The sequence below is a fragment of the Haemorhous mexicanus genome, chromosome 8 (genome assembly GCF_027477595.1).
Source record: "Haemorhous mexicanus isolate bHaeMex1 chromosome 8, bHaeMex1.pri, whole genome shotgun sequence".
Classification (NCBI taxonomy): domain Eukaryota; kingdom Metazoa; phylum Chordata; class Aves; order Passeriformes; family Fringillidae; genus Haemorhous; species Haemorhous mexicanus.
The window spans coordinates 10,954,308-10,974,814 of NC_082348.1; the positions used below are offsets into that span (position 1 = coordinate 10,954,308).

General features: G+C 41.3%; 1 protein-coding gene across 1 annotated transcript in view; it reads left to right on the forward strand.

Moving 5' to 3' along the window:
• Positions 1–20,507, forward strand: part of SEMA5B (semaphorin 5B) — a 266,561-nt gene that overhangs the window by 183,688 nt on the left and 62,366 nt on the right. The window contains exons 6-10 of the mRNA XM_059852719.1: positions 1,611–1,673; positions 10,853–10,951; positions 11,685–11,898; positions 14,455–14,740; positions 19,019–19,154. Coding sequence (XP_059708702.1) covers positions 1,611–1,673; positions 10,853–10,951; positions 11,685–11,898; positions 14,455–14,740; positions 19,019–19,154 — 798 coding nt within the window. The remainder of the gene's footprint in view (positions 1–1,610; positions 1,674–10,852; positions 10,952–11,684; positions 11,899–14,454; positions 14,741–19,018; positions 19,155–20,507) is intronic.

Below are 20,507 nucleotides of genomic sequence, written 5' to 3' on the forward strand. Positions count from 1 at the left end.
TGATGGCTTACAATGTGAGCTCTGTCATCCAGTGTCATTGCCTCTCAGCGTATGACTGAATGATCCTTTTCAGCAAGGACTTATCCCAGCTCTCACAAAAACACTTCTGAGACACAAGCTTTTGCCCTCACCCTGGATTGGACTGCAGTATATGGGAGATATTTCCCCAGTGGCTTCCAGGGAAAGACCTGTTCTCTTCTCTTCTCTCTACAGATCTTTGCCTGTGCTCATGAAGTCTTTATTTTAAGTCAAATTGAATGGAATGCTCAGCTAATGGAGAGATGGTGTGGGTTTTTTGGATTCTTTTGAATGAGCTAGAACTATCCTTTCCCCTAATGTTGTGTATAAATGCATTTCCTGGCTGGTTGCATTTCTTGTAGGTCTGAATTAGTGTCTTCATGGACCTGAGCTGGGAGTTGGAAAATTCATCTTCTCTTTTTAGCAGTTTCCCAACTTTCTCCTGCAAAAAAAAAATGGATTTATCAAGTGTCAAGAGGACAATTTCTATGGCAGTCTAGGTTTTAAAAAACATATTGGCTGCAGGGAGAAGTTCAAGAAGAGTTCAGATCCGGACCGAACTTTGAAGCTATTTCCTTTGTTGGTAATGGACTGAGGAAAATAAAAATAAAGAAAATCTGGCTCTGTTAAGGGAGCTCTGGATCTTTATCTGTACTTTGTGAGCCTGGCCTTTCCCTATGTAGCAGAGCTGTTTTTCTGGTACTCAGAATGATGTATTATGTATAGTATGGATATTTATATGTATTTTCACCTCCAGCTAACAATACCTGCTTGAATTTGTTAGGACTATTTTTAAAAAGTGCTGAAGGGAGGAAAATTGGGGAGGGCACTGAATAGTTGGATATGTTGCTAAATACTTTACATTTAAAAGTTCTCTCTAATGCAGCTTTTCTGGTCTTGACTTTTCCTGTGAAGGAAGGGGCCTCTTCATTCTGAAGCAGTCAGAGGTCACTGCGGACCCCACATGCTCTCAGCCTCCAGTGAACAGTGCCCTCAGCCCTAATGTGTTTTACTCTACTTCAGGACCTGACCCCACTTGTCTGGCATCACAAATCACCATCAGCCTTTTTCCCCTCTTCCCATCTCTCTGGGTTTTACCTGTCAGCTCCAGTTTTGATCCAGCTTGATTCACTGCAGGGTTACTTAGAAGATGATAATCTTGGGGGTAAATTTTAGAAGACCAACAGATTTGTGCACAACTGCTGGACTTCGCTGTAGGGAATTTTTCTTTTTGGCAATGAGAGCTGGGGGCTTATACAGTGCTATCCTCTTTAAAAACAATGTGATGACTTGGTGTGTGGGGCTTATGTCTTGGACCTTCCAGCTGAATGATGATCAGAAGTTATATTTACATGTAAATTAAAGTCTGTCCTCTGTGAACATTCCAGTTGCCACCGCCTCTGAACTTCTCATCTATTTATCATTTGTGTGCACTGTGAGCACAGTGGGAGTTAGATACATGTTTACTGTCACAATGCTGCTTTTAAATTGGGCTGTGTAAATTGGCTGGAGATGCTTGCTTTTGTTTTGGGAGTCTCCAGACATGGTGGTTGGTGGCATTCTTGTGTGACTTGTGCACTTTGGTTTTTCAGGCAACAGCATGGGGTTCAGATGAAGACACCAGGAGGTCCTGTCAAAGCAAAGGGAAAACAGAGGTAAGTTTTGCTTTGTTACAATGATGTTATGGGTAAAAATATTTGCAACATGTGAAATCCACACAGAGAATGTCCGACACTGGTTTGAGCTTGCAAATTTGCAGCAGTTTAGCTGTACTGCCACATGGGTATAAGCACCACCAAGCAAGCCACTTCAAAGGCCCCCTGTCCAAGTTATTACACTTGCTCTGCATGAAATTTAAAGGTGATTTCACTGCTGGAGAGGACACAATTTGTGACACATCAGGGAGCATGGTGGTGGCAAGCCAGGGGTAGCATTCTGTAGAGGGATGTGAGGCCAGGCAGGCTGGCTTAGCACAGGTCCTCAGCAATGAGCTTTGGGCATTCAGCCATGTGGGATTCAATGTTTGCTTGCAGTTGGAGTTTGTAGTTGTAGAATTCCCTGGAAAGTGAGAATTGAATCTGCTCACACACTGCAATCTGTTCAGGTTGAATATCACAGAGCTGCTTGGGAGGCAGGTGCACTCTGTTAAACTGCACTTTAAAGCAGGAATTGCTTGAACTTGCACATGCTGTCCCAGAAGTTTGGAGTTTGCAGGCATTTCTGATCCAGCCACGGGGCCTTTCCACCCTTCCTCTGAGAAGCTAAAATGAAGGCATCTATCTAAAAGCAGGAAATTTTTTGATTTTTCAAATGTGATATTCATGCACTTCAAAAATCTTCAGTCCTCAACTGAGAGGGTGTCCATTGTCTTTAGTACAACTCTGCAAAGAGCTTTCAGTCCAAACCAGAGGAGCTGAGCAAAAGATAAGACAGAATAAGCACAGTCTTTGCTTAGATACAGACAATCAAGCACAGAGTGATTGTGTGGCTAGCCCAAAATGCTGGAATCTGTCACATTCTAGTTTGCTGCTTTAAACATAGGATTATCTGATCTTCCATTGACAATATTATTTTTATATAATAAAGTTCATGTGATTACTGTATAAAATTGTATGTACACAAAAAAAAAAAAAAAAAAAAAAAAAAAAAAAAAAAAAAAGCTAGCTTGAGTTTTGCCAGATAAGCAACAATTTGCTTCATGTAGCTCTGGAGAACAGGAGTATGGTTATCCTAGAACATCTGTTAGAGTTTCAAGTGGAAACTATATGATGCAGGAAATCAACATGGAGGCAAAATGGGTTGGGATAGGCAAACACCAAACATGGCCAGCAATGAGAAGAAGTAGGACAAAATTGAAAAACACCAAAATCTAAGACATGAGGAATTTTTGAATTTGTGGTATTTACACTTTAGATGTGCAAATAAAGGTTTTCCTCTTTTCCTCCATTGTAAAGTCTGTGAGATTTAAGTTGTGTCCTGTTGTTCTTGAAGAATTTGTATTTATAACCTAGAAATATTTTGTCAACCCCTGGGTAAAGCCATACATGTGACTGAACAAATTCTAGGGTAATTTCAATCTCTCTTTGTTACTGTTATGTCAAAAGTAAGCAGCAGTCTGAGTATCTTCACTGCTGCCTTCTCACATAGCAAAGGGTTTGCAAAAAAATGTCATGAGCATAATGCTCTGAACTGCTGAGTTTATGCTGATTGTGACACAGAGTTTGAAATCTTTTGGTGGGTGCAGTGATCATGAGTGAAGTTTGGAGGAATGGTAGTCAAGCAGACTGTTAGGCACTTCTTGACATACAATTAGTGGCAAACAAAGGCATTGACTAAGACTCTGACAAGAAGACAGGAAGCTATAAAGGCAGAAGGATTCTGCAGTAGCTAAGTAAACACTGATCTCCCAGGTCTGTATCTACACTACCCTGTGTGTCCACAGCTGAGTCCCCTATACATTCATTGTTAGTTACACTGCAGAGAAATGACTCAGCACCAGCTCAAGAAGACCAAGTTCAGTCTAGTCAGCTGATGAAGTGCTCTACACCAGCTAAGTCCAGATCTGAGCCAGGATCTCTGCCCTTGGCTGGGTAAACGCAGCAGGTGAGGGCAGCACTATTATGAACACTTTGATTCTGCTGTGCAATGGTGGTACAAGGTAGAGAGCCTTGTCTGCCTCCAAGTTGACTAATGGCAAGTTTCTACCCAGCACAGATGATTTGATGATAAATGTGTTATGGATTGTTAGACATTTAGATATGCGGTGATAGAGGCTAGAAATAAGGAGAACCTTTAAATCTTAAATTAATTCACAGTGTAATTGCCTAAGTTATATGACTGGTACATTTTCCTTGCCCATTTAATAATGTATGTATTTTAGGTGAAGCTTTCAAAACTGGCTCATGTATTAAAATGCTTTTATTGTGCCTGTTAAGTATAAGATAATACGATTCTTCCTGATGCTTAGAAACTCTCTTCCTAAAATGAACAGAGCTGTACCCTAGGAAAAATAAGAAGCACAAGAATAAAAGCCACAAAATGCATATCACAGAAGTGTAATTATTATGATATAATAGTCACTTCCCATTCCCATTTGAGCACCTATTGTCTAGAGGAGAGGCAGATGAAAAATCTGGGTATTGGATAAAAGGTGAGAAGGTCCCTTTTTTCTGACACCTCTGGCAATGAATTTCACTTGCTTATTCCTAAATTGAGCTCAGGGCCTGTGTCTGTCTGCTGTACCTTTTTGAAAAAGATGGAAAGTTCTGCTGTGAGGGCCTGAAGCCAATGTGCTCCCTGTGCTTTGCTGGATTGTTCTAATGGCAGATTACCTTCCCTGGTAACATGTACTTTATTTTTTATTTGGATGCACCTTTGGTTTTGAGTGAGGGGGCTTCATTTTGCCCTTCTGTGCTAGATTAAAGAGCCTTTTAGTTATCAGTATTTATTTTTTACAGAGGCACTTATATGTTCTTTTCAATGCAGTACTTTAGTTTTTTGATGAAGTAAAAAGATGAGTTCTCCAAGCCTCTTTCTCTAAGTCATTTTTCTACTGCCCTTGAATACTTTTTGTCTGTTTTCTGCACACTCCAATTTTTCACCTGTATTCCCTTGTCAATATCTCTAATACCTAAGTGTGATTAAAACAGCCTTCCACCCTCCTTAGTTCATATACATGGCAGTTTTGTAAGCTCCTCTGCCACAGGAGATCATGCAGAATTTCCTGGCCACTTTGACCACTAAATCCTTTCACAGTTACTACTGCTGGGATGAAATCTCCATGTTTATACATAAAGCCCTTTTGTTCCTTTTTCTTTAATGCACAGTATCTTTATAAAGTGGAGCACTGGCCTCATTGATAGTTGCAGCTTTTCCCATCTTTAGATTAATATTTGTTAAGAAAAATGTTGATACTGAGCTGGTAGCACCCCAGCTGGGACTGCACTAGGACAGCAAGTTTATGAGTGATTTCACTTTTAGGATTTTTTTAATTACAGTAATTTATCAGAATTTAATCACTTAATGTATAAATTCCTGAACCTGATTTTAAAATTAACTCTGCAATATATCATACAGTATTAAAACAAACACCTCAGAAAAGTCTCTTTCATTGATGTTATTTCTATCAACTAAAACTTGTGGTTTCCTCCAAGAAGTGTACATGCTTTGCTTGCCATGTCTCTGGAGAGCCATGCTGGCTTCCACAAGTAGTCATTCTCTTTTTTTGCCTTTTTTTTTTTTGCAACATTTATAAAGTGTAGCATGATCAATATCTTTAAACTGTCCCCTGGAAAATATCCACATCACTGAGACAGTGCAGAGAACAAAGTCAGTGTTATGTTGCCTTTCTTTGTGTCTTCCAAATGAAATCATCCAGAGGTTGTAGTTAAAATGAATGATGGATAGAGCAGAAGGGGAAGAGATGTATTTATTTTCATTAGGAGTTGCTCAGTTCCTAGTTTGTAATTGGTTTGTCTCTGCATAACAGTCGCCATCCACTGCATCTAAGAAATTTTTCCTAACATGGAAAATTGTGGCTTTTTCAAGATTAAAACTTTGGTCTTTCTTTTGTCTAAGCACCAAATTATTTGTTAATGTTCCAAAAGCAGCACACCATTGTTTTAAACTGTGTAAAGAAACCACTTGTGAAAACGACAGTGAAAAATGGCAGCTCTTATGTTCTGCCCTAAGAGCTTTGTGTAGCCAGGAGGAAGATGATGCACTAATAACACTTCTGGAGCAAGAAAGAAGTGAGATTAGTATCTGATAGGCATCCAGCTGGGTTGTCCCACTGCACTGCCAGTATAGCTTTTTTTTGTGTGCTGTCCTGTTGTTGTGGATGCACAAGGTCACAGGGAAATCCTAGCCAAGGCTTCAGCCCAGTGGAATAGGATTGGTGCATAGAAATTGCTGAGCTAAAGGAGGATTGAGCTATTTCAGGCCTTCCAGTGGCTGTATGTCACATAGAGGATGCTTATCTCCTTACCTGGTGGAACTGGGAAACTCCACACCATTTAAGAATAATAGACATCCAGGTAGGAGAGGCACCATAGAAATCCCTGGGGAAACAGAAATTGCTGGGAGGCCATCAGCTATTTTTATCCCCTTTGTAACTGTTCCTAGAGACCTGAACCTACATTCCTATTACTTCTGCTAAGTTATCAATGCAGAATCAGCCCCCAAATAAATTTGATTAGAAAACTATTAAAGAACATTTGGCTAGAAAAATCATTAGCAATTCTCTTTGCTATCTGTTCCACTCAGAGGAGAAGGGTAGTGTGGCTGGGGTCTTGGCTTAAATTGAGTAACAGACTTGCTTGTCCAAAGAAGTAAATACAGACATCTGAGAGTGTACCAATAGCAGGGCACAAGAACCAAGTTGGGTCTTGATTATTTTTTAATAAATTGGGATAAACTGCAGCAGATAAATTAAATGTTTGCTGCATTCTAAAATGTCATAGAAGGGGTAACTTGGAGTTCTGCTGGCTGATTTTCTGAACTCCAGGTTGTGCTCCAGGAGTCTGTGTTTCTCTACTGAGCATGGCAGACTGTCTGCAACAGCTATTTTTCTCATTCAGTGTATAACTGTAAAACATATCAGTATGTGATGAAATAGTGTTACCAATAATTAAAAAGGAGATCTCTGACAACAGGGCTTGGGTAGTTTATTTAAACTAGAAAGCCATTAAAGTAATGCCTATATATAGCTATGCTTACAAAGAAAAATGCATCTGTACAATGAGATTAGGATTTATAGCATTTTAGAACTCTGGTGTTAACAGATGACAGAATAAACAACTAAGAAGCATCTACAGCTGGCTTATTTGCAGCAACCTCAAACTTTCTGAGTTTTACCTCCAATGGAAGCTGCAGGAGGTCAGCCCCTCCATTTGCTGATCTGTCCACATGAATGAAGGCAGTAACAGGGCACCACTTTTGCTTGCCAGGTTTGAATTGTGCTCTCAAAGCAACCTGATGTCTCTGTGAGCTGGAAAGAGACCTGGTCCTGTCCACAGTCATGGACATACAGCATTCACAGACAGTGCATTAATAGTAATTCTAAATGCTACAAAGAAATTAAATAAATGAGAGTAGGCTTAAACTGAGGAGGTGGCAGGAAGGGGCTTCAGTGCAGTTTGTTCTGACTGTGAGATTCTGTGGCCTGTAGTGTTGAGAATTAGCAGTCATGACCTCTTCTTTCTAGGCAAACAAGGGTCATTAGACTGGAGAAAAGTGATACCTTCTAAATTTATGGCCCTATTTCAATAAAGGTATGAGTACCAGGTAATTCTGGGGAAGGAGCAAAGACCTCAAAGTATGTAACATGCAATTCATAGGAAAATCAGAAATATGCTTGATTCTTTGGCAGTGAGCCACAGGTTTTTATCAGCTCTGCCATATATTTAATAATAATCCTAACTAATATAACTAAGTTATTCTTATTAACCATATAAATATGCAGTCTTCCCCCTTTATTTAAAACCTTAATCTCTTGATCCCTGGAATATCTTCTGGTGATGAGATTTGCAGACTGATCATACACGGATTTAACTGTCTGCTCCATAATGTGAGAGAAGGATCCAAATATTGTCTTGTCTGGACAGAGGAGGGTTCAAACTTGCCAAATTTTCTGCTTATATTACAGCCCATCTGATTTTTGCTTCCTGTGTGCCTAGAGTTTTCCAACCTCATGGAAGAAACTGCATTAAATAGCTCCTACTTTCTGTAGGGGTTTGTGAGATCATTTTACTAACCAGTTGCCTCAGCTATGACTTGCTGCAGAGAGCTCTGTATTGAATGACTTTGCAGAGCAAATCCAGGCTGGTTTAAAGAACACAGAGAGGAGGCTGTTCCTTGCTATTTATTTTGAGAATGGGGTAGTAAGAGGATCTAATTAAATCTCCCAGACACTGTTTGAGAAAAATCCTGCAATCAGGAGCATTTCAATGGTTTTGTTTCTTTGCTTTTGTTGGAGGCTTCATAGACTGATGTGACTGGTCATGGGTACAGCAATAAGAAACATGAGGTGAGCACTGTATTCTGCTTTGGGCCAGGCAGATTGGAGAGGTGTGGTCTGGTAGTTGGACCTCTGTGTGTGTCCGTCACCACAGCGAGGTTAGCACCTGCATTGTTTCCATTCCCCCAGCTGAGAGAGCAGGGCAGGCAATGTGCATCTGCTTCAGAACATTACTTTAAGTGTCTAAATTGCTTTGAGACCAGTGCATGAAATGAGCATATTATCACTGCTCTTCCTCCAGGAGCATGCAGTGCTGCTACCATCATCAGTAAGGCAGGTCTAGGGAAAATGTCTGCTCAGTTAACTCATAGGAACAACTACAGGTGGACATGGCCCGCACCTAGCAGCATTATTTTTAAGCAGTAAAAATGCAATAAAAGTTTGCAACAGATTAATCACTGCCAGTAGTCTGCAGCATATGACCTTCCACAGAAATTCTTTTTATGTGCTATCTTCTCAGCTGGAAAGATTTTCTAGAAATTCAAGTTTGATAATCTGTAATTCTGCTCTGTGCAAATAAAGGGAATTCTCCAAATTAGGATTTTATTTTTTTGCTGGGCAGGGCTTTAGTTAGGAATATGTTGTAGTATCTAGGCAGGAAAGGGTCCAGCAACATAACTGGTTCTAGCTGTTTTGGGTCAGAAGCTGTGCTCAGACCTTGCACAAGCAGAGAATGGTGGCAGTGGAGGGGGAGCAGGTGGGTAGTCTCTTGTGTGAAATTTGAGTACAGAACTGCATTCTAGGTTAGATGGCAAATCAATCATATTCTGAAAACAACACTCTGTTGGGAGATGACCTAATACTTTTTTTTAACAGCATTCGTTCAAGAATTTTTAGTACTTTGCAGTCAAATATATAGTGGTCCTAAAATTATGTGGGATTGAATAACTGTACAGAAAGAGGAATTACTTAACCCAGTCATAAAATGCAGACATCCCTAGGGCAGGAAGGAACTGACAGGGCTCCCAGAACCATGCAGCAATGACAAGAGAGGGCAGAGAGGATGGCAAGGCCTTTGTCTCCTTAAAGGCAGCAAGGAGACCACTATTCTCAATACAGCAGGTGGGACAGTGCTTCTCAAGGTCCTGGTTTGATAGACTGATGTACAGACACCAAGACTGATCTGCTTCTGAAATAAAAAGAGTTGACCCAGCTATGAAACTAAGCTCTCATTTTTGGGTGCTGGGCATTGGATATCTGATTCCTGCTGCCCCTGCTGCCCCTCAAGACTGGCAGCATGTGCTCTGTGGCGCTCAGTAGCCTCTTTCCAGACTGGGCAAGTGCTCCTGGGCTGGCTCTGGAGTGGAGTCTGTGCTGTTCAAAAGCAAGGATCACATATCATGTCCATGCAGTTGCCATCTGTGGGTAGCACTGGCAGGTTTCCTCTTGGATCCTCTCCGTACAGCAAATGAAACAAGAGAGTGTGTAGTCCAGCTAAGCAAGCTCCTTCCTTTCCAGATGATAGGGGGTGTTTTTACACTGCTGAGTCTTGCAAATGAAGTCTTCAGGGAAATGATCAACAGCATGGAGTGCTGTGAGATGGGAGCTTGCTGAATGATTGCTGCTTACAGGAGGGAGAAGTGGTGTCTGCAGCTGTAGGCTCAACTCAGTGGCAAATGATGATCTGTTGGAAGGAAGAAAGCAAAGCAGCCCGGGTAACTCAGCTGAGGTTGCTATTTTTTAACAAGTTTCCTTTTCTGTTTATGGTATAACATAATAGACTTTCTTCCCTTGGAGCCCAGTGGGTGCCAATCATTGCTCATATCCTCTCCTCTGAGGTGGCCCAGGGCCTGGGGCAGGCAGGCTGGTGCACATGGCTCATTGGGGTTCTTTGGGTGATCCTTGGGGCAGGTGGCTCTGCAGCCTCTTGCACTGCCTCTGGGAATTGCATACTAGTCTCTTACCTCCCTTTTCCCGTGTGTATTGTTAGAATGTTCCTGCCTTAGGTGGCCTCCTCCACCCCCACTACTTAACTCCACCCCCACCACTTAACTCAAGAAGATGCTCAGTTAGCCTGATTTGCACTCCACAGGTCTCTGGCTGTGGGGAGAAAGAGAGACCATGGCTCTCTCTAACCACATGAAGGTGATTTTTTCTGAACAAAAAGGCAACTGCAGCCTTGTGCTGCCACCCCAGCACAGTGTGGGACAGCAGGACCCCCACAGCTTTGGGGACTGCCTTGTGGAGGGAGTTGCCTATTGGTACCAGCAAGTGATCGAGCAGCTGAGACTAGGAACTTGCTATTTCTCACTGGCCTGGCCTGAAAGAGAAACTCCTTCTACCATGGAAAATCCTGAGCACACAGTTCTCTGGGAGGAAGGAAGTAACAGCCTGTTCAAGCATGAGATTCTCTGACCAGCCTGGTCTATTAAAGAGAAGTTCCTGCTGTTATCCTGCTGGCACTGGTTTGAATTATAGTGCAGACAGACCTGCTATCCTTCACTGGAGTTGGTGTCTGGGTAGTGTTTTCAGAGCTGCAGCATTACTGGGAAAATAGGTCAGAAGTATCATGGTGGAAAGAGGGAAAATTTCTCCTCCAATCTAAGCAGAGCACAGAAAGAGGCACTTGGAGCTATGACAAAATTGACCTGATGGCTAACATCCTACCCAGGACTGTGCAGGGCTATGGTTAGAAAAATAACCAGCAAATTGGGCGTGCTCTCCTAGACTGCTGGCTCCCTACAGCTGTGCGCTGCTTTAGGCAACAAACCTCAGCCCAAGTTAGAGCTAAGGAAGGTGCATTCTTGCTGCAACACAGGTATTGTTAATGTAATAATATTTTCAAAAATCCTTTGTCTCTGTCTTGTGTCCTTATAGGAAGAGTGCCAGAACTATGTCCGAGTGCTGATTGTTTATGGCAAGAAGGTTTTTACCTGTGGTACCAACGCCTTTTCGCCAGTGTGTTCCAGTCGACAGGTCTGTTCTGCCTCTTTTACAGTGACAGAGAGGGTTAGATACATGCTCTGAGGAAGGACAGTCATTTGGCAGGCTATCAGGGCTGCACAAAATATGTTCTAAATGTAGCTGACTGAAATTATGTTGGTTTTCTTCTCTGGGCTGCTTTGGGGCAATGACTGTGTCTGCAGTTGGGGAACAAAAAATTCATGTTATGGATAAATTTGGTCTGAACCAAGTGCTGCTCATGTAAACCTTGGGTATGGCACTGAAAATGGGAAATATAGACAAGCTTACTGTGAGTAACTCCTGAGCTGAATATTTTAAAGTTTTTGTAAAATAAAGGGCAAAACTCGCTTTGGGTATATGGGAGGCAGGAGCAGGGCCAGAGAAATGTTTATTTGTATGTTTGCTTAAGGCCAATATGTATTCAGGAGGTGTCTACGGAAGATTAAAAACCTGCACTTGCACAAGGAGCACCTGATTACACCAAGGGGTTTGGGCTTTTTTGACTGGGGAATAACCCTTGGTACAAAGCAATGGGATCAGTGAGGTTCAGACACAACTTCTTACATTGGCAAATGCTGGCTGTAAAGATCGATTTTCAGTCATCGGCATAGATTACATTCTCATAGCTACCTGATTTTTAAAATCAGGGATTTGCTCATAGGTACTCATGGGCAAACCAAATTCTTTATACCATTAAGAAAGTCAGATGCTCTTTAAATTTTCTTCTCTCTCCTTTTAAATACAGGTAGGAAATCTCAGCAAAATCATTGACAGAATTAATGGAGTGGCTCGGTGCCCATACGACCCTCGGCACAACTCGACAGCTGTGATTACATCACGAGGAGAACTCTATGCTGCAACTGTGATTGATTTTTCTGGACGGGATCCTGCTATTTACCGCAGCCTTGGAAATGTTCCCCCACTTAGGACAGCACAATACAACTCCAAATGGCTCAATGGTAAAGTCATGTGGGTCACATCTGAGCAAGAGATGTATTAAAGTCAGCTTGACAGGCTTGTAAATCTTTCTCTTTTCATATTGAGATCCAGAGTTATGATGGGGAAGGGCTTCCGGAGCAATAATCAATGCAGCTTAGAAGACATTTAAAAAGAGCCTGGAATTATTTCAGAAAAGTTGATTTAGAATATAGAAAGTGGGTCTTATAGGCTACTTAACATATATGTGGGTCTCTGTCTTGTGAGATGACCAAATACATCATTTTAACAAGAAAACCACTCAAAGATTTGAAGATCAAAATCGTCTTAAAGCATTGTATTGTTGACCCAGTTCTGCAGAGTGATAGGCACTCTTTACTTCCCCTGACTCAGCTGAAGATTCCTGGTTTCAGTGCAAGATCACTCCAAAAATAAGAAATTTCACAGCACGTTATGTTCCATGTGAGTCCATGCTGATGTGGATTTATAGTTATTAAAAGCAGCTCTTACCCCAGTGTGATAATATCCTGCATCAAGCAAGCTATAGAATTTTAACCAGCGATCCCTGCACTGAGTCCACACCTTCCAACTGGGGCAAAGCACTCCTAGTCTGAACAGACTGTAGTGATGGAGACCCTAATATTCCCCCATCTCCTTTGACCAAGGTAAATTGACCAGATATTTGAAATCTTTCTATTAGATTTCAGGACCTTTCAATTAAAGATAAGAGTAGTGGGACTGTGTACTCTCTGGAGCTTAATAAGACTGAGCTAGGCATCCTGAAGTCAGTATGGAGACCTGGAGTGTCAGGGAAAGGATGTCATCAGGAAAGACTGTGAATTAGGACCAACAAGCATCATAGCCCATATACACTCATTGGAAACATGTTCCTCTTGTCTGTGCATGAATGCAAGATTCAGAAGGAAGACACATTGGAACTGGGGAGTTAAAGGAAGACAAACAGTAACTGAAGTTCTTGTATGTGACTGGAAAAACTAATGTGACTCTTGGATTTATAACCTTGTGCAGCATTGGTGACATTGGAGTAATTTCATCCTGTTCTGGCCACTTTTCAACAAGAAACAGAAAACCTGAAGGTGATTCAGAGAAGAGCCATTCAGTGATTTGAAACTTGGAAAGCCTGTCTCACAGTGAGAGCCTTAAGGAGCTCAATTTATTTATCTTTCTGAAAAGGAGATAAAAGGTGTTTTGTTCATGATATGGAAGTACTTACATCAAGAGAAGATTTTGGAGAGGATAAAGTTCTTTAATCTAGCAGACAAGTCATGACAAGAACCTGTGATTGGAAGCTGAAACCAGATAATGTCAAATGGGAAAAGAAGCACAGGTTGCAGCTGGGTCAGTCTTTAGTGATTTGAACAAGTCACTGAGGAAAGTGATGGATGTAAAGCCAGGTGACATTGTCCACTAATATAAGATCTCCTTTGGAAGATGTGGTCTAATTCTCCTGTTAGTTACAGGATCTGATGGTGGAATTACAGGGTGAAATTCTCCGGCTTGTGTTAGACAGAAGGTCAGATTGGGGATCACAATGGTCCCTTTAAGGTTCATGGTTAGTTTGAAGGAGAGGTTTGACAGGAGATGATTTGCAATGCCCTCCCCTCTGTACCATCATCTGCCTCCCAAACTTGCCTTGCAGCAGCAGTGGGCTGCCTTTCTCTGTTCTCCTTTCACTCCTGGGCTGCAGCTTTAAAGGAATCCTGTCCTTCCCTTTATTCTTCTTCCTTTGAGCACTACTCAGAAATGAATATTGTAAAAACACCCTATTAAACTAACAGGTTTGGGGAAGTTTTGTTTGTTTGGTCAAATATTATTCATTGGCCAAACTTTTCCTTTTACCAAAGAAACTTTTAGGATAAAAGACTATACACTTTAAAGCTTTGTTATATCCCCAATTAAAATATTTATTACTAAAACTACTAAATTCAAAGTTATTTTCAATTCTTGTGAAAATAATACAGAAAATTTTAGGAGAAAAAGAATTAAGGAGAGCACTTTTCACTACTGTCAGTCTCTGAAATGGTTTTGTTTTATGGACTTAAGATAATCTTTTGTGCCTAGAAACTGGAAAGGTTTGATGATAAAAGCCAGATGTGACAGTGCTGGGAGAGTAGCTTGAATGTTTCAGAGCAGCTGTCTGGGGAATCAGGCGGATGCATGCGGCATATTTAACACATCATAAGGTCCACTTCAAAAGTGAATAGGTGAAGCAGCCCAATGGGAAGGCTTTGTCTTGTAAAATGAGTATGGGTACAGAGAATAGTCATGCATATGCAAAGTGTTGAACTCTGCTTTCACTGAAATCAGCGGCAGCTTTGCCAATAAAGTGGAGAAACAACTAGACCTTTCCAAGATCTGAAAAAAGGTACTAGAGCTATCTCCTCATATATCATTATTCCCATCTACTGGTTTTATGTCCTCTGCTGACTCCAAACTCCCTGTGGTCCCAGCTTTGACAGGCTGCATAAATGGAGCTGGCAGCGCAATGCATTGAGCAAGTCAGTGAGCATGGATTGATTTCTAACCTATATAAATCTCTTCAAATGTTTGTTTTTCAGAGCCTAACTTTATTGCTGCCTATGACATCGGCTTGTTCACCTACTTCTTCTTCCGTGAGAACGCGGTGGAACATGACTGTGGGAAAACAGTGTATTCTCGTGTGGCAAGGGTTTGCAAAAATGATATTGGAGGGAGGTTTTTGCTGGAGGACACATGGACAACGTTCATGAAGGCCAGACTGAACTGCTCCCGTGCTGGAGAAATCCCTTTCTATTACAATGAATTGCAAAGCACCTTCTATCTCCCTGAGCAAGATCTGATCTACGGGGTCTTCACTACTAATGTGTAAGTTGCACTGGCTTTACTGCCCTTCCTCTATCCCCCAGCAGTCTGAGACTGACAATGTATTGATTTCTTAGACAGTCTGAGCAATCATTTTTGAAAGATCGTTTGGTAAACGTGAAAGAATAGATAGATCTGTGTTATCCATCATGACAACATAGCCTTAGGACAGTGTTTTTAATCCATGGTTCACAGATTCCTGGAGTCCATAAAAGGTGACTGTGCAGTTTTAGGGTAACTTAATTTGATACAAACCTGGGCATTGACAGACTTCAGACTTTTTGTAGGGACAGTCCCACTTGTGTATTTTAGAGAAATGATCGAAAAATGACCCAACAGAAACACATTAATTTCCAGCCAGGCTAATTGCCTGGACAATCTGACACATTTGTTTGAACACTGGAGCTGGCCCATGAGATGGACAGGTGCACACACTTGGGAGAGAAAGGCTGGAAGGAGAAGAATGAGGCACATGGGATCACAACAGCCTAGACTGAAAACATCATCTATTGCAGTTGAACAGCAGTGTAATAGCAAGGTCATGAGGGCCACAAGGCATTTAGCATTTCCAAGGTGGGGTGGGGGAGGCTTTACCTCTGCCAGACTGTTTGAGGTCCACAAATCAAAAGCAGTGATGGAACTCTGAGGGGAAGGTATGATTTCTGATACTTCATAATCACCTCTTCTTGGCTTGATATTGAAAAAACTTGTAATTGGAATGATTTAGTGTAGCTGTGAAAGCAGAAAGGAGAAGAGGAGTTAATTAAAAAATATATTAAAAAACTCATAATGTATATTTTTAAGTCAGGAAAGCTCAAATAACTTTTTCTCTGATGCCTAAGGCTGGGATGATAAGTTTCAAGCTATAACCAGTCTGCATGGTATTGAGTTTCAATAATACATGTTCTCCAGGGGGGTGTTAGCCTGACGTGTAAACTAGAGAATGAAAATCTGAGTAGTTACTCCATATGGCAAATGCTCAAAGTGCCTTCCTTGTGCTGGGCAGCCAACTTGTTTGGGGTTTTTGTGTGCAGTGCTGTCCAATATGAATAAGGGCCTGTTCCCAGGGAGCCCACAGAAAACCAAAGCAGTGAAGCCCTGCAAACCCTCCTGTTTTAATGTGTCACCTGCTGGTGTGACAGGGCTTGAACTTCAGCCCTTGAAGTCACAAAGCATCAGCCCCAATTTCTTGAGCTAAAGCGCTGTTGGGAGCCTCACTGTGAGTCAACAAAGCCTGAATGTTCTTCCCCCTCTGTAAATTCCAAGAAATAGGTAAGTGTTTGGCCACCCTCATCCCTCTTCCATGTTTTGTTTCTGTTCCACCATTGCCAATGTCAGTCAGAAGTGAGCCAGCAGAGAAGCAACTAGAAAAAATAAACATGATTGAGCCCTGCACCTTGACTGTGGGCTAGGGAAAGATCTGTCCTCAGATTGAAAGGCACATGAGTCATTCTTTAAAAACATTTAGAGGATATTTGCCAAAGTTCCTGAACATTAAAAGGAAATCTGGCTACTGCTTTAGGCACTTGAGATGACCCCTTTTTTTTAATTTTGCAGTTGGAGAAGACTTCAGTGCCCATAGTGATAATGTTTTATCTATCCATTTGCCTATTCATCCAGCCAAGAATGGAAGCTGGAAATGAGAAAACTAATCATAACTGTATTTTATTTATCAAATTGGTGACGTTTTTGGACAATCAAGGGGGAGACATAGACTAGCTGTGGCTGGGACAGTGCTCTTCTGCTGTGTCCATCTCCCAAGTTTAACATGAGATGTGATGAGTGTTACCTGTCTCCTCAGGATACACTTGAACATTCTTTGTCCATCAGGGATGTAGGATCCCTCTTTTATCTTCTGAATATAATACAATATGCAACATTTGTGTAATTGAAGAAATTAGTAATTGATAACAGCTGAAGTGAGATCAAATAGCATTTTGGGTCTACAGCATAGTGTTCTTTTAAAAGTTCAAAGAGAAAATGTTCCAATTTGTCATCTAACTAGAGAAGTAATGGTAATTATTCTTTTAACTTTCACTGGGGCTTATATCATGCTACATGAGTTCTGCATACCAAAGAGGGTTAATTTATGCACCAGTCTGAGTTTCTTTGTGATAAAGTGCCAATGCAACACAAAACTATGACTTTTTGTTGTTGCTGTTGCTGTTATTTATACAGGTATTTTTTACTTTGGAAGGTTCATGTTTAATGAATTTAGGGTCATCTTATAAAAAAGGGGAATTAGTGGTTGTGGCAACACCCACGTATAGATTTATTGCTTCATGTTATGTTATACCCAGCTGAATCAGTGGGAAAGAGAGCTTTTGGGGGAAGCTGCTGATGAAATATTTAAGATGTTTTTATTAAAATTTTCTGGGAGGTAATAGAGACAATGTTAAAACCTCTTTGAACTTAACCCATTCTTTAAACCAGCTAGTTAGTCACAGGAGGCAGGAGGTGGGAATAAAGGAAGTTGCACTTCACACCAAAACACAGGGGCCAGCTGCACCAGTTGATGTCACTGACTTGAGACTGGGATCAAACTTTTCATAAGGAGGGATGGGAAATATGCCAGACCACAGATGGAAAAGAAAATGGTCCACAGATTTAATGGAAAACCTCTTTCCTTCCTCCTTTCCAGCAAAGAGAAAAGGCTAAACTACGAAGTCCTTAGCAGGGCCCTAAAAATATTCTTTTTTTTTCTCTTTCTTTTAAGCATTTTCATTAGACTAGTGGAATTTTATTCTTTCTTTTCCTTTTTCATTTTCTCCCTCATTGTCTTTTTTTTCCCTGTGTGTGCCTCAAGGCATTTACTTGTCATCCATCATTAGGTTTGTCTTAAAAGCTGCTGTCTGTGAGCATGCACTGCATCAGCAGTGTTCAGACAAAAGTGGAGAAAGGTTTGCCTGGCATTGCTTTGACATGTTCAAAGTGAGCTACTCCATCATTCTGGGGATGCAAGGGGCAGGGGGGAGCAGAGAATGGGAAGGCAAAGCAGGAAGTTCTTCCTGATGTTGTATTGCTAGGAAGAAATATGCTGTGAAAGAATCTGTTCTTCTGCTTTCCAGCCTGGAATGGTGAAGAAAGGCTTTTTTTGTGTCTGCAAGAGAGTGTAATTATTGGTTTAGTTAAAAAAAAAAAAAAAAGCAAAAAAAGTGTTCTTTTCAGGGAATTCAAATTACCTTAATTAGCAAAAAGATTCATACAGCAGAGCTTGGGTTATTTAAAAGTCACCATGATGAATCAGTCTCTCAAGCTGGCCCTATTTTTAGTTTTATTTTAATATCTTTTTCTCTAAACCTTGTAGTTTTCCTAAAAAAAAAAAAAAAAAAAAAAAAAAAAAAAAAAAAAAAAAAAAGGAGGAGGGGAGGAGGGAAGAACTGAGAGCAGGTTTGAATTTCAGGTCATCACTTATCAGATGTCCCTCTGAGTCAGTTTTGTTGAGGTCACCATCTAGGAAGTGCCTTCCAACCCTCTTGAGGCAGGAGGAGATGGGCTGGCTCAGGACCCTGCAGAAGTGAGTCCTCCTGGACTGAAATGGAACAGCAAAGGCCAGCTGATCTGTGTGCACTGTGACTGGGCTGCCCAGCACCCCAAACACACTCCTTTCCAAAGAGTCCATCCCACAGCAGCATTTCCCTCACTGTGCTGTGCCTCCCCTGGCTGAGTGTGCTTGACCAGTCTGCCCCAGACAGATCCTGTTCCCACCTGGGAACACACAGAAGTGAACTGTGGTCATTGAAAACAGAGGTTTTCATGAATTAGCAAGACCTTTTTGCATGCTGAGCTGCTGTCAGAACCAGCTGGTTTGTCACTGTCACCTTTTCCCTTCCACTGCATGTATATAAATATAATACTAGGTGATATATTTTATAGCTGAAGATTTCAGGAACCTGTAGAAACAACAAGAGATTAAAAATCAGCTTGTTTGTAATCAATAAAGATAGATGGGTTGTTTAAAAAATAAAAGTAAAACCAGACACAAATAATCCATGCAAATTAAACTGTATTCACCTTTCTTGTCAGAACTGCTTCCATGGCCCTTAAATCTCTGACATTTTAAAACCAAACTTTAAATTCATTCTCAAACTTGTCACGCAAGTCATCTGCATTTTACAGTTTATTTATTTATTTATTTTTACTCCCTGTGAGATTGGTATCACTATACATCTACCTAGCAATTTACATGTATTTTATTTGAGTGGAGTTTGATGTCTGTTATGATAAAAATGTCAATGTTCTAATGATTAAATTGATTTTTTTTCCCCTCCCCTTTTCCAGAAACAGCATAGCTGCCTCAGCAGTGTGTGCCTTCAATCTGAGTGCCATTACTCAGGCTTTTAATGGCCCCTTCCGCTACCAGGAAAACCCAAGATCAGCCTGGCTGCCAACGTTAAACCCCATCCCCAATTTCCAGGTACTGCTGTTGCCCTTGGGTTTACTGCAGCCCCTCTGATGTTCTGTCACTTCAGTGGGTTCATTTGTGTGGGGTTCATTTTTCCAGATAGACCCATGGTACAGATAAGTTGTATTTCTCCACATTTATGAGTGTTTTAGTCTGTGGAGCTCCTTGCCACAGAATTCATGGCAAAAATTGAATGGTTTAAGGAATAATAAAAATGTTCTGGGTTTTTTATAATAATGAGTGATTTAAATCTCTGTTGCACTTATCACTGACACATATGCTCTGAGGATGTGATTTTCACAAGAGGACATAAGGCATGTCCCTACTAGAACTGGGAAGGACTGAAAGCTGAAGCTGGACAAAATCAAACTAGAATGGAGACAATCTATATTTTTTAAACAAGAAAGGTAATTAACCACTGTGACTCTGCAAGGAGGTGATGAATTTTCCATCACTTGATAGGGCCCCTAAGGCTACCAGTGCTTCAGTGGAAGATGAATGACTTGCTAACACATGGTAGCTCAGCCAGAAGCCATGGACATGTTGCCACAGTAACTGGTGGAAGGGGACACATGAGGATTGTCACAGGGGTTCCTTTTCCTTTTAAAAATCTTTCTGTTTATGAATGAGCAACTTTCCAGGATTATCAGTTAAAGCAATTTTGAAAATTATAAAACAGCTTCAGTTGCTTTATCACCAGATCCAGTCCGTGTGGGGCAGGGTATGTGTATGACAGCCCTGAAAACTCTGAGTCTTCTGGAGCATGAGCCCATTTTACAGCTCAGCTCCTTCCCAGCAGGGGAATCCTGGGGAGGATGGACTTGTCTTCATGTCCTTGCTTTCCCATGGCAAATCCTTTCAGCCTGATTTTCTGAATCTGGCTCTCCTTTATTATGGCAAACGTGCTGAGGCTGCCTGCAAGTGCCATCTGCCTTCAAACTGGTGATGTCAAGGACCTTCCAAAAAGAACTCTACAGTCTTCTGAAATCACAGCAAGAGCAGATGGGAGACAGGTCTCTGCTGCAGGCAGGGACAGCCTTGTCTTCCTGATTTCTTCTCCTGAATTCCCTCTTGGCACCTGACTGAGGGCTCCTGCCCATATGAGGTGGGACAGGCTTGGCCTCTTGATCAGCTTGGTGCACTCAAAACCAAGAAACAAAGCCCTGCTGAAGGTCCAGCCATGCCAAACATAGCCAGGTTTTTGGTTTTGTTCTTGGTTTTGGTTTTTTTAATTTAAATAGAATATTAAGGCAAAATGAGTATCAAGGACTTTCTGTCCCTTGCTAGGCTAACCCAGAAGGAATAGTAAAGGACTTTGGAAGGCATTTCCATGTAGAGAAAAGTATCAGATAAAATGTGGAGTGT